General features: G+C 42.1%; 1 protein-coding gene across 11 annotated transcripts in view; it reads left to right on the top strand.

Annotated features, from left to right (window-relative positions):
- Window positions 1-13,928, top strand: part of mafgb (v-maf avian musculoaponeurotic fibrosarcoma oncogene homolog Gb) — a 28,561-nt gene that overhangs the window by 2,877 nt on the left and 11,756 nt on the right. For 2 of the 11 annotated variants that reach the window (XR_004164466.1, XR_004164465.1), the window contains exons 2-3: window positions 6,863-6,943; window positions 8,053-9,382. The exons of 3 other annotated variants lie outside the window; for them this stretch is intronic. Coding sequence is in view for 1 of the 8 variants with exons in the window: in XM_031574898.2 (XP_031430758.1) it covers window positions 1,410-1,578 (169 nt within the window). In the remaining 7 variants the exon portion in view is untranslated. Of the gene's footprint in view, window positions 1-1,228; window positions 1,579-5,024; window positions 6,575-6,667; window positions 6,944-8,052; window positions 9,383-12,027; window positions 12,067-13,928 lie in introns of those variants that run through there. 6 more of the 11 variants (XR_004164462.1, XR_004164461.1, XR_004164464.1 and 3 more) reach the window with 5 other exon arrangements.

Raw genomic sequence — 13,928 nt, 5'->3', positions numbered from 1 at the left:
CTAAAACCAGCTTGAGTATGTGGAGTATCAGTTTGTAGATTTCATTTTGGTCTAAAATTGGTCAGAAAGAAAGGGATTTCATCAGAAACACATCAGTCTGTTATTGTTTTAAGAAGTTAAGGCTATTTCATACAAGAAACTGAAGATCTTCCAAAGGTGTGCACTGCATCCTTCACAGAATAGTGCAAGTGGATTAAAACACCAGAATGAGAAATTGATGCCTTAAAGGTCCTCAGCTTGCAGATGTATTAAATAGTGGCCACAAAACACCCGTCTCATCGTCAGCAGTGAGGAGGCTTTGGAATGCTGGCCTTCTAGGCAGAGAAAAAGCAATGTCTGAGACTGGCCAATGGAAGGGAAAGACTAATGTTTGCAAAAGGCAACTGGATTAAATTGCTGATCTAATAAGCAGACAATCACTAAATCAATCGAGTGGCTGTGCAAGCTCTTGTAGCCTCGACTTTCATAATAGACATGCCTCCTCTTGTCAAAAGAGTGTGGGAGTGATTGTCGTTATTTTGTATGCGGAGGATTAGCATTTTTGCACATAACGGTTTCCCAGAGAGAATGAATGGGATTTTGGAAAATTGACAAGAAAAAACTCACCACTGTAGATTAAAAAAACTCCCTATTTTAGCTGATGTTTTGCTTGTGTTGGTTCAGTGTGATCGTAACCTTGACTCCAGAAGCTAATTCCTTTTGCTGTGTCCGCTGCGTAACCTCTACAAATATTCTTGTTGTTGTCTTCCACTCACATCGCATTTAACCAATAAGCACCAACTGTCATTGCAAGCCCCACTCAGCAGTTTCAGGCCGCACAGAAGTACTTCCCCTGGAATGGGTACTTATCTCTCCCCTGAAAACGGCTCTGAAAAAAGTCCTGCAGGGCGGTTCCTGCAGTTGAAATACACAAAGGTGCAGGTCTACTAATTTCTGCAGTGGAAAAATGCCTTTAATGCCAAGAAAAGGTTTTTGTGAGCTTAACTGGAGAATGAATTGTAAAGGCACTGTGATGTCTGTGTGTGTGAGCGCCATATGTGTGTATTCACTTTTTGGGGCGATGGGTGAAGTGGTTGTATGTAAATACCTTTATCAGTATCCGCCATTGCAATATGTCATGGCAGCGTTATCCTTTTCTCCTTGATTGTCAGTCAAAGCTGGATGCTAAATACTGGTGTGTGTGTGTGTGTGTGTGTGTGTGTGTGTGTGTGTGTGTGTGTGTGTGTGTGTGTGTGTGTGTGTGTGTGTGTGTGTGTGTGTCTTCAAAAGGTGCACAATGTGAGACACACAAAGACCACTGAGGCATGGCATAGTGGGCTGGTTAAATAGTAAAAAAATCTTTCTCCTGTTTGAGTAATGATGAAATCTGTTGTAAGGAGGACCTCCTGCGTGACGGGCTGTGGAGAGACATGAGCCTCTGGCTGTCTAAAGCCTGCTCAAGTAAGAGCAGGAAGGAATGCCTTTACTCAAGTGCAACTATGGCAACTTTGGGGATTTCACAAGCTGCCTTGGCAAAGCTGAGCGCACTCAGATGCCTGGATGCATCGCTGTGGTGTCCACACCAAGCAACAGGGAAAGGTACATGGTGGTCTTTATACATTGCAGAAAAGAATGGCTCCTGTACGGAGTTCAGCCTCGGGTGGTATGATAAGTTGCAGATTCCCTTGGACATTCCCTCGACAAATTTGCTGATGTTTATGAAATATGTTTATTAGTAATTTCCTCAATACCTTTAATCCTCTTCCTAAAGTAATTACTACAATTGTGTTCGAGTACTTCTGTTATGTATGGAAGTCTACTTTTAGTTTTTTTTCCTACGATTTGTGTGTGTCTTCGGTCTTCTCAGACTGCTGCTGTGGGTTGGGTGCAGATCAGGCAGACTGGTGTATGTCCTCGGGTTGCATCATCTTGCTGACGATGTGCCGCAGTTTTTAGCCGCAGTGTCGAAAAATGGAGTTCACATCATACCCTGCTTTCACCTTAAAAGAAAGTTTCCAGTGAAAACTCTTAACTCAATAATTTTCCTTAACTTCTTCTGGTGGTGTTTAATTTCCTGCACAGTCTAGTGTTTTTTGATGTTAGGTAGTCATGTTTTTAGATCATAGAAAATAGGTAAGGCTCTTAAAAGATGAAGGTTACTCTTGTTTCTTTTTAGAAGAATCTGCTCATCAGCTGGCACAGAATAGAGGGGATGGACACACAGCTGTAGTTTTGGTCCGTTCTAAAAAGGCTTTGTTTACCTTTTAACCGACGTGTCCTTATAGTGGCAGTGATGGCAGTTAAATAAAATGGCTATGCTCACAATACAGGAGCGAGAGTGCGGTACAAGACTAAATTGTAATGTTCATTTGCTACCATTAAGAGCACATTTTCTTTGTGTGATATATGTGAAGAAAACAAATAACAGCAGGTATGTAACAGCTTAAGTATGGCCTCCTAGAATATACTTGGGAACTGGACTCCTCTGTTTTGTAGTCTACCCCTGGCTGTGGAGGGCACTGAAGTCTTTGGCAAACTTTGGGATGCCTTCGATGGAAAAATTAGGGCCAGAGTTGTTTGTTATGTTTTGGAGACCCTGGAAAATATAGGATTTCTTTTCTCTTTCCTCATTTCATTATGAGGGTGTCCAGACCCACCCTCCACATGAGCGTTTAAAATGAGGGTGTCCAGACCCTTCACATGAGCGTGCAAACGGACTGGAAGTGGGAGAGGAGAGGGTGTGGGGGCTCGTGTGGAGGAGGCCCTGTGACTTCACTATCTTGTCTCTATAACTGCGTTGACAACATCTCTGGGAATTGGGGACTCTTGGTGGAGCTTCTGCTTACACGTACAAATGCTTCTCATTTTGTCTTTTGCCCCTCAGCTCTCCGCTCTTTTTCATATTATATATTTGTTCCCTTTGTTTTCTGCTGACCCAGGAGAGCAGAAAGGGGAACTGAAGATTTAGTTAACTTATCTCTGACTGCCTTCCAGAAGAGGGCAAATGAACCTAGGCGATCCTTTGCTGGAAAAAGGCCTGACTTAATAAAAAAGAACCTACATCCTGACGCTGCTCTTTTTTTCTGCTGGGGTGGGGAAATCTGTCATCACACACTTCACTACCTGATACAGTAGAAGTGTTTAGATGGAGCTTTTCCCTCTCTTTTTCCATAGTAAGACCACACACACACTTTTTCCAACTGCAAAAGCAGCTTATTAGCCTCATGATTGTATTCAGACTACCAGTCTGACACTGAACCCCTAATTGCTCCTGATGTGCAGTGTGCCATCAGTGTAAAATGTAAAATGTGTATACATTGTAAAGTCGCACATATGTAAGTCGCTTTGGATAAAAGCGTCTGCTAAATGACTAAATGTAAATGTAAATGGAGAGAAAATGGCACCAGGGAAAAGGAAAAACGCCAACTCAGATTGTGGAGATCACACTTTGCATGTGGTATTGTAATCCCTTGAAATGGAGAGGAGACTGTCCACTCGGAGAGACTAATATACCAGATGAGGCTGGGTGTGTGGCTGTGGGAGAGGAGACGGTCTCTCGGAGAGACTAATATGCCAGAGGAGGCTGGGTGTGTGGCTGTGGGAGAGGAGACGGGCCACTCATAGAGACTAATATGCCCGATGAGGCTGGGTGTGTGGCTGTGGGAGAGGAGACGGTCTCTCGGAGAGACTAATATGCCAGAGGAGGCTGGTGTGTGTTTGTGGGCTTTGACTGACTGTGACAGCTCAATACATGCTCAAAGCTATTCCTGTCTCCCCTCCTGATAGTGTAATTCACACCCTGAGGTCAAGTTACATGATCACTGGACTGAGGCCTGAGGTGGCCTATCCTCTCTGGTTCTGCCAGGTCATCCCTAGTTTCATTTGAAATCAAAGTTTGGAGGGGGGCATTTCATTCTTTCCTCATATTTATCCATATATTAATTATTTCCTCATATTTATCACAGAAGTTAAAGAAATGAACATCACATTGGGTGTAATTCTCAGCCGCAGAGCAAGGGGGCACTGTTCCTGCTCAGCAGCTGCTTTCTGGCGGTAGCAGGATCCCGCTCGCACACATTTACTTTTCTTTGATCCCGTGAGCTACTAGCTAGCAGTTGAAAAAAATGACGTGTCATGAATTACCTGCCCCAATACCCAGCTTTAGATGATCCGTTATTAATAACTAATTAACAGAGAGAGAAGGTAAAAAAAAAAAAAAGTCACAATCAATGCAACGATGTGTTTTTGTGTGGCAGTGGCGACGGTCAGAGAATTGGAATGTTGTTAAGTCTATTATTTCTATGCTTCATAATTGTGATGTACAGCACTGGTGGTGAAAACGGATGAAATGAAGTAACTGTGTGCACACCTTGACTTGTAACTTAACTTTTTTAATTTGAATGTCACACGGACATTTCACACAGATCAATTCTTCAGCCTGCTTTTATGTCAGTCTAATAGTGATAGTGATGGTAATGTTTCTATACATTTGGGTGGATTTTCTTTTGTGGTTACGGTATGTGGCATGTTTGGTCAGTAGATGTGGCTGATGGTGAGATGTTTCTGGCCTATTGTGGGTCATTGTTGCCTCACATAGAGTATTTGCTCTGTATCATCTCTCCATGTATGCATACGGCTCCATTTCTTCAATGTTTAATCAATGATGTGGCAGTGATCAGGGCATATCTAGGCTGTATTGCTGTGCGTAGTTGTTGCCTGCGTAGTTGTTGTACCAATATTTCCCATTTATTACCTTGACTGTGGCATCCTGCCATAGTCTAATTTGTTCTGCCACGGTTTCATAATGAAACGAAAACACTTCTCAGAAGAACAAAAGCAATGTTGCTTCAGCAAAGCAACCCTCACTACCGGTCAGCCCCCCTTCCCCTCTCCTCCCCAGCTGTATGTACACATGCTCTCACACGCGTGCGCACTGGACCGTCTTCCCCTCTCCTCCCCAGCTGTGCGTACACATGCTCTCACACGCGTGCGCACTGGACCGTCTTCCCCTCTCCTCCCCAGCTGTACGTACACATGCTCTCACACGCGTGCGCACTGGACTGTCTTCCCCTCTCCACCCCCGCTGTACGTACACATGCTCTCACACGCGTGCGCACTGGACGGTCTTGTCACCTGGCTGCATCCTGAGATACGAGGCATTTTAAGGACACAACACTGTTTGATTTGAGGTAAGTAACGTTAACTTTATAGTATCCACTGCAGTTATCCACTAGTCCAAACACTATCGTAAGACGGCAATCAGATAATGTCAATGCAGAACTATCATTGATAATAAACATGAATCTAACTTCTGCTTAGTTTGGGAACGTTAACATCAGTTTGTCCGATTCTTGTCTCATCCCTTTAAAACGGTGAACTGTTGAATTCGCAGAGTTTTAGCATGATTTTGATTCAGAAACGTTGACCTCAATGCTGCTAACACATTTGTTAGCATGTTTTCATCCTTTAAAATACGATTGCATGCTCTAACCAGAGCCGCTGTGATATTTCAGTGAGTTATTAAGGTCTTTGCCGTGGCCAACGGCGGCAAACATAGATCCCATCATGCACAGACCTTAATAAAGAGTCGCACCTCAGAACTCACTGAAATATCACAGTGGCTCTGTTTAGAGCATGCAACATAACTGTTTTCAGTTTCTTAGGAGCAAGTTGGCTCTTCATGTTTTATTTTCATTCGTTTTTCTAATTGTAGTTGCCTTCATTCTCAGGTCAAACCAGCCCTTCGTCACAGGCTCTAAGGAGAACAGCGGGCAGCCTGCCTGATGCTCTCTATCAGTGGGCCGAGCCCAGAGGACTTGAACTACAAAAGAGAATTAGAACTGTTTTTCTTAAAGCCAGGAAAAAAACGCCCAAAATCAGGGTGCAAAGTTTAACAAATAAGGAGTTTGGTGCTTTGGAAGCTTGGTGGTCATATACTTTCAACTCATGTGAATTCTTCCCCCACAAGAATGTATCATATTTACATTAAGTAAACTGGTGCCAAAGCCTTCACACATTGAAATACTCTGCAAGAAGACCTAAGAATAGCTGAAACCGTGGACGACTTTAAACGTGAACTTAAGAAATAAGACCCCCCAATTTCCTTCTGTGAAGTGCATTGTGTTACCTCCTGGTATGAAATGCGCCATATAAATAAAATTTGATTTGATTTGATTGAGGTGCCAAGTTTATTAACATTCAAATAGTCACCCAGTCCTTCCTGACGGCAGACCTTCACACCTTTCATACTTCGACCCCATTCTGTTCCTCTTCATAATATGTCCCACCTTACACCCTGAACCAGACCCCCAGACACACTCAATATGTTAAGTTGTGTATTCTACCTTCTGACTGAACTGAATGAGACTTGTATACTATAGAGAAGATTGAGAGGTGTGGAGACACCGACCACTATGTGTGGTGAGAGGACGGAGTAAGCACCGACCACTATGTGTGGTGAGAGGACGGAGTAAGCACCGACCACTATGTGTGGTGAGAGGACGGAGTAAGCACCGACCACTATGTGTGGTGAGAGGACGGAGTAAGCAGTGATGCTGGGAGATTGACGGAACATCGCTGCCCTAAGGGATGCAAGGTCAACACAGAAGAGACTTGCACTACACTATACACGATATCTCCTAATCATCTCTCTTTCTTTCTTTCTCTCTCTCTCTCTCTCTCATCGTAGCGTGTTGTGTGTGTGTGTCTCAGATCTGTTGCATAGAATACTCAGAATAAACTGACACCCTACCCATCAGACTGGCATTCCATCGATTCCTTTGATAAATCCTGCAACCGCAACTAACTTCAGAGCCCGAATGGAGTTCTGTTGTGATACAGTACAACAGATGGTGTTTTCATCTGAAATTCGACGATCTTTCAGTTGGTGTTGATCCACCCAGTACCACGATAAAGTGAAAAGAAGAAGAAGCTACCCAGAGAGGAGTACGCCTCATTTTAAACGGTGAGTGGGATTTTTACTTAATGCTGGAAAAAATTACAGAAAGTTAGTCTGAGTTAGTTTGCAGGGACTCACCTACAATGATTTTAGAGATAACTTGCTGTAAGTTTATGTACACTTCATGTCACATAAGAGCAGGCCTACCAGATATTTGTTGAAAAGTACTTTTGAGGTGAAAGCAACAAAGATTAGTTGCGTGTTGGTGCCGTTTCTATTCTGTTTCAGTTTATTCTAGTCTGGATTTATTTTGGAAGATGCTATTATTTGAACCATACTACCAGCTGATTTGGTGTGGCCAAACTTATTCCTGGATCGTAAGTTAACTTAGGTGTACTTGTGGCCGCTTGACAACAGCGTGGCGTTCCAATCGGCTAGCTGAAAAGTGGAAATTGGAAATGCAATAGCTAGTTGCCGTGTGTCGGCTATGTTTGGTTGTCCTGTAGAATCAATTCACATATTTTCTGCATTTCATTGTTGCAGGGTGTGAGACTGTGATAAGATGGTTAGTAGCTGGTTTTGGAATAGCTGGAGAGCTAGTTTGGTGTTGATATGGGCATTTTGCTTATCTGAGAGATTATTTATTATAACGCAATGTTTTAAATTGGGGATTTAAAACTGAAATAGCAAGTGATCGTTTGTTGGCACAGTGATCTCATCGGGAGCATGAGACCTTGAGAATGCAGTTTTGTGAGGCCTAAGAGGGAAGGTGTGTACATAAAATCATATCTTGGTGAAAGATATTCTCTGTGACCTCTGAATCTGGAGATTGAGCATTAAGTACTGTCATTTCCTGAGACTGCAGTCAAGGCACAGGGGAAACCAAAATGGTCTCATGTAAATCATTGCATATAATGTGTGCCTCCAGAAAAAGTATTCATTGTGAAACACAGACAGGATAACTATGATTATGGTTGAAATCATTGTGCTACAGTACATAATGTGGTTATGCATGAAATCTGAGTTAGAGATGGTCTGAGCCCTAATGGTTCGGCAGTTTCCTTTAATGTTTACTGTTATGTCTTTTGAGTTTGCTTATTCTTGTTCTATGAATGAAATGGCCATAAAATGTGGCTTAGTGATGCTACCGCTTTTTTTCTTTGTTTGTGTTTCAGAGCCAACAGTCGATCACCATAACCCCCTGGAGCAGCGAGAGAGGATTCACATGCAAGGAGCTCACGGAGCCTCTACTGCGACTACCAAGCCATCACTGTTGTCCTTGATCCACCCCTCCTGCTGGACAGCAGTGACATCCCTACATCAACTGGACTCTCATATTTCCACCACACAACATTCCAGGACTTGCATACCCCCATAAGAATGACCTGAGCTACGTCTGAACAGATGATTATAAATGCAAAGCTGCACACTCAAAGCTTGCGGAAGGCAAGTGTCGCTGCACGACCGTATGACGGTAAAGGAATTTCGAGACTATTTCGCCTTTACCTCTGAGCTCAGGAACTTGGCATCTTAGTTGTAAAGAACAGCAGACTTGAAGAATATTGGTCTTTTTCATATACTTTCAGCTTGTGTCAATCCTTCCCCCACAAGAATGCATCATATTTACATCAGTAAATTGGCGCCAAAGCCTTCGCACATTGAGGCGCCACTTTCATTAACATCCAAATGAAGATCAGCCAGACCTTCACACCTTTCATACCTAGGTAGGACCCCATACTGTTCTCCTTCATAATATGCCCCACCTTGAACCAGATCCCCAGACACACCCATTATGTTATGTTATGTTATGACTGAACTGAATGAGACTTGTATGCTATAGAGAAGATTGAGAGGATTTTGCTGTGGGATTGCCGTCTGGAGACACCAACCACTATGTGTGGTGATGGAACGGAGCAAGGAGTGATGCTGGGAGATTGAGGAAACATCACTGCCTTTGGAAGACAAAGGGATGCAAGGCCAACACAGAAGAGACTTGCACTACACTATGAACGATATCTCCTAATCATCCCTCCTTCTTGTTGTGTGCGCTTTAGATCTGTTGCATGGAATACACGGAATAAACCCATCAGACTCGCATTCCTTCGAGTCTTACAAATCCTGCAACCGCAACTAACTTAAGAGCTAAAATAGTAGTTTAAATGTAGATTAACAGATGTTGTTTTCACCTGAAATCTGTCATAAAACACAACGAGTTGAGTATACCATATCATCTATCTATAATCATTTTGTAGTATTGTGTTTTGCGCATTGTGTTGCCTCTTGGTATGAAATGCGCTATGTAAATACAGTTTGATTTGATAGTATTAATCTGCAAACATGGACTGTTATGGATCTGTACTATTCATTGAAATGAGAGATTCTATACGTTCTATAGTTTGGCTAGGTCTATTTTTGGGGGGCAATTTTTTTGACTAATATTAAATTATTCTGTATATTCTCTTCAGTATTTTGAACTTCCCAAAATAAACCAGTTGATGAACACTGCTCACCACTTCTGCTTCATTTTTTGGGGGGCTTTTTTGTGTGCTTTAGTTGTTTGTTTCTTTTGTCGTTGTTTCGACCATTTGAACACCCTTTTACCATGCTTTGTGGGTGTGACATTTTTGCTGAGTTACCATTCCTACCTATATGATTGATCAAATTCATACCTATATTATGATAAAATTAAAAGCACAAAATTGTTCAGAGCACAAAGTTCTTTATAGATCTAACCTCTTAATTTTGCTCTCAAATGCACCAGTTTCATACATTTAACTTTAAAATTTACCCAAAAAATATTTGGCAGAGGTAAAGAGTAGACGAGTTCCTCAGACGAAAAAGAAAGAAAAAAGAACAAGTTAGGATTGCATTCTACAAGGATCTATTTAAGTTTGTGAAGTCTTTCTTCACTCAAGAGAAAATGGGGAGTTTGAGAGTTGAAGGAAAGGACCCAGAGGAGTATCTTCAACAGCTCCAAATGGCGTGTGGATCTTGCGTCACTGGCAAACTTTCTTCCATTTGGAGAGATAAACCAATAGACGATGGCACGCCCAGGAGTGCAAGGAGTTGTCTGTTGTGCAAGGGCTGCATCGTCTCCCGGTCCTAACAGGGTACCTGATGTTTTTAAATATCTTTGGAAGCCTGTGGTAATTGTATGGAAAAAAGGAACAATTCCAAGGATGTGGTGTTGGGCAGGTGGTATTTTCATTCCAAAGGAAAAAAATGCTGTGAAAATTCCAACCTATCAGTCTTCTTAAGGTGCAAGGAAAAGATCTTAGTGTGGTAGCAAGGAGGTTGGTCTCCTATCTGAAGGCAAATAGTTTGATAGATATTTCTGTGCAGAAAGCAGGAATCCCAGGTCTTTCTGGATTTCTGGAACATAGTAGCATGATTTGGCATTAAATTCAGGCAGCAAGGATAGAAGGTGTATGTGTGTGGTATCGCCAGGATAGAGTCCTGTGTGGTGTCGCCAGGATAGAAGGTGTGTGTGTGGTATCGCCAGGATAGAAGGTGTGTGTGTGTGGTATCGCCAGGATAGAAGGTGTCTGTGGTATCGCCAGGATAGAAGGTGTGTGTGTGGTATCGCCAGGAAAGAAGGTGTGTGTGTGTGGATAGAAGGTATCTGTGTGGTATCGGCAGGATAGAAGGTGTGTGTGTGGTATGGCCATAAAGGTGTGTGTGTGTGGTATCGGCAGGATAGAAGGTGTGTGTGTGGTATCTCCAGGATAGAAGGTGTCTGTGTGGTATCTTTGGATCTGGCCAATGCTTTTGGATCGGTGCCACATAGTCTGCTGTTGAAGGCATTCAGCTACTTTCAGGTCCCTGAGAAGATTTATGCATGAGTCAGGGCATATTTTGAGGATACTCAGTTATGCTTTTACATAGATAACTACTCCACATCTTGGCATCATTTGGAGATTGGTACCATTTCAATGGCAATGGAGGTACTTGAGCATGGCAATGGAGGTCATTATAAGGGCGTCTAAATGGGTTGATGGTGGTTAAAGGCTGCAGTACGGCACCCGGTTACCTCCCATTCGAGCTTATATAGATGACATGACACTGACAACAACTGCTCCATCTAACCGTTGGCTGTTGAATGACAGAAACATTTGCTAGGTTTCACGTTCATCCTTGCACATTTCAGTAAGGGGAAACTGGTGGAAGAGAGGCTCTATATTGATTGGTGAGGTGATTTATTCTATTGTAGACAAACCTGTGGAGACTTTAGGCAGATGGTACAATTCCACATTGTGACCAGTGACCAGTGTCAGAACTTAGAGAATTCATTGTTAAGGCGATCAGTAGGATTTCATTGATGCAAGACACCAGGCACCAGTGACTTGTACCAACTGGCCATACCTTCTACTGGAAAATCGCATGAGTAATGTCATTGTGTACATGTACATAACATACTTAACAACACTTAACTGAACTGCTTTCATCTTTCCCTGCGATTCTGTTTTCATATCTCCTTCCTTATCAGCAGCTCCTTTGTCCAGTGATCCAATTGGTTCCGGGACCTTCCCTGCCTTTTTATGTGTGTGGTAGATAGATCAAATAGAAGTGAGCTCTTGCTGCAAAAACACAGCCTTAATAAATACTGACCTCATGATTTCAGTACTCACATAATAGCAGACCTCTTTGGCATAATAACAAAAGGGCTAGGCGGTATAACGACTTATTAGGGTATATTTATAACTTATTAAGGTATATTTATAACTTATTAAGATATATTTTCAAACGAGATATAAGATGCAAGAGTACGGTATATAAATCAATATAGTTTGATATTGGTTACATAACCCGTTTCTTCTGTAAAGCTGCGCCAGTGCATCTCTCCTCTCTCCACACAACCCTGCCCCCTCTTTCCCTCCGCGCCTGAGTTGGTCCCTCTAGACCCCATAGCAGCCAATGATTTAGATTTCATTAGAATGGATGCCGCCATTTAGGGCCAATACTGTGCTCATGTACTTCTACTTGTAATCTTCCGATACCACGCGCCCATAACACTGTTTTATTTAGACAAGTTTTATGCTTATTTCTGGTTGGAAATAGCCTCCTGTTTTAATACATTTTATTTTATATTCATATTTTTGATTTGTATTTTATTTTGTAACAACCAGAGCGCATTTGATGGGGGAAAAAAAGTTGGCAAAGTGGCGCCCAGTATCGGCAAGTACACAAATGTAAGTACTAATACTCTGAAACAAGTGGTGTTGTAAAGTGCACCTCTACCAATGACCAGCATGTTTCCATGAATGTGAGAGTCGTTAATGTATTCAGGACTTATACACCTAAAGACTACTTTAGACCCTTGTCCATAAAGTGAGTGTACAGTAAATATGTGTATCTTTATAACTATTTTGAGAAATGTTTATGTTTTTACATAGTACCAGTGTTACCTCTACCAGTCAACACATGAGAAAGTGGATGTTCTGTTTGGTGTTAAACAGTTGATGTTTAGCTAACTAGCTAACAGTATAATGTGTCCAGCCATGTCTGTGAACCATTTGCCTACAATGTGGATCTTTTTGATACAGTTTTCCTCTGTGTATTTCCCAGCCACGGTTGTCCAATCAAGAAGGGCCTCTGATGATGTGCGCTCAGTCGCTATTTGAAATTGGCATGGAGTTATAACATTAACTTAAATATAGCTGAGAATGTTGTCAACGTAGGCACCAGCAACAGGTCTAATGACCTAAATGTTAGCTTTTTCATTAATATATCTACGCATATCTATCTATGCATAGCTACATAGGGAGCAGGTCTTCTTCCATAGAGTCTGCTATGTTGTGCCGTCACGTTTCTACAGTAACCAAGAAGGGACAAACCAAAACACTGGATCTTGAGAGGGCCTTGCACATCTTTTTGGCACTTGACAGCCACCATAAGTTCTTCTACACACTTGGAAAGGGAATGGTATTCAGTTGGTAGCAATTTAGCAACCTTATCTCTAGATGCCACTAAATCCTACACAATGCGCCTTTAAATGACCTTTTGTTGCCATGGTGCTTTCTGTTTGTAACTGTTTTAGCTTTTACTGGAGCAATGTCATCTATGATAATTAGCCATTTTGAATTTTAATTATTCAGCAATTCATCTGACTCAGGCTCCTTGAAAGTGCTTGCTCAAAGAGAGCAGTACAGAAATACATTGTTTACTGTTGCCAGCTAGGTTGTTGTGAAACCATATTTCTTGCAATACCTACCTATGCTGCAGGTTATAGCTTACAACCACACAACATTATAATTAAAGCAATGGCACTACGAGACGAGAGACCACTAAAAACATCAAATGGGGTAAAAATAGGGTAATGGGGTAAAAATATCGTAATGCTTTCATAGTCTAGAGAACGAAAAAACATTTTATTTATAATACAACCTGAAACAGTACATTGAGCGAATGTATGGTTTAAGTTCAGGACATTAGACCTATTCACCAAGAAGAACAGACCTGGAACTCACCTTTCATAACTTCAGCATCCACATTTGCAAAAGCCATCGGCGTGCCATTCAGGAGCCTATGGTGTTGTTACAGCCTTGTTGTGTGGGGAAGATTGATTAGAAGTTAAGTTAGATTTAAAATTCAAAAACCGCACTGTATATAAACTGCATTACAGTATTTGATGTCATACTATAATACAAACCCGTGTATGGGCCGCACCCGTGTATTAACATCAGTTTATTCAATGTTACGTCATCCTGTCACGTAAAACTAAATGCTATGTAGTTGTGGTGTGAGCGATACTAACCATTGAAAAGTCTAGACCTCTCCTCACACCTACACACACACACACACACACACACAGACACACACACACACACATACACACACACACACACACACACACACACACACACATAGGGACCTCATTTCTAAGCGTTTGGATTATAGTTCTTTGTTGGCCTCTAGGACCACCCTCTCATTGACTCTCTGTCTGTGAGCTGCACCGTCTCCTGCTGCAGTGTGCTTTGGGTCTCTCTATTCCACCATGTGATCGTCTGCAGCTGCTTCAACAACAGCACGCTTGTTAGTTTACTGTTTTCCT

The sequence above is a fragment of the Clupea harengus genome, chromosome 10, assembly GCF_900700415.2.
Source record: "Clupea harengus chromosome 10, Ch_v2.0.2, whole genome shotgun sequence".
Classification (NCBI taxonomy): Eukaryota; Metazoa; Chordata; class Actinopteri; order Clupeiformes; family Clupeidae; genus Clupea; species Clupea harengus.
Note: the sequence above shows the minus strand (reverse complement) of the source record. Positions and strands in the feature narration are given on the sequence as shown.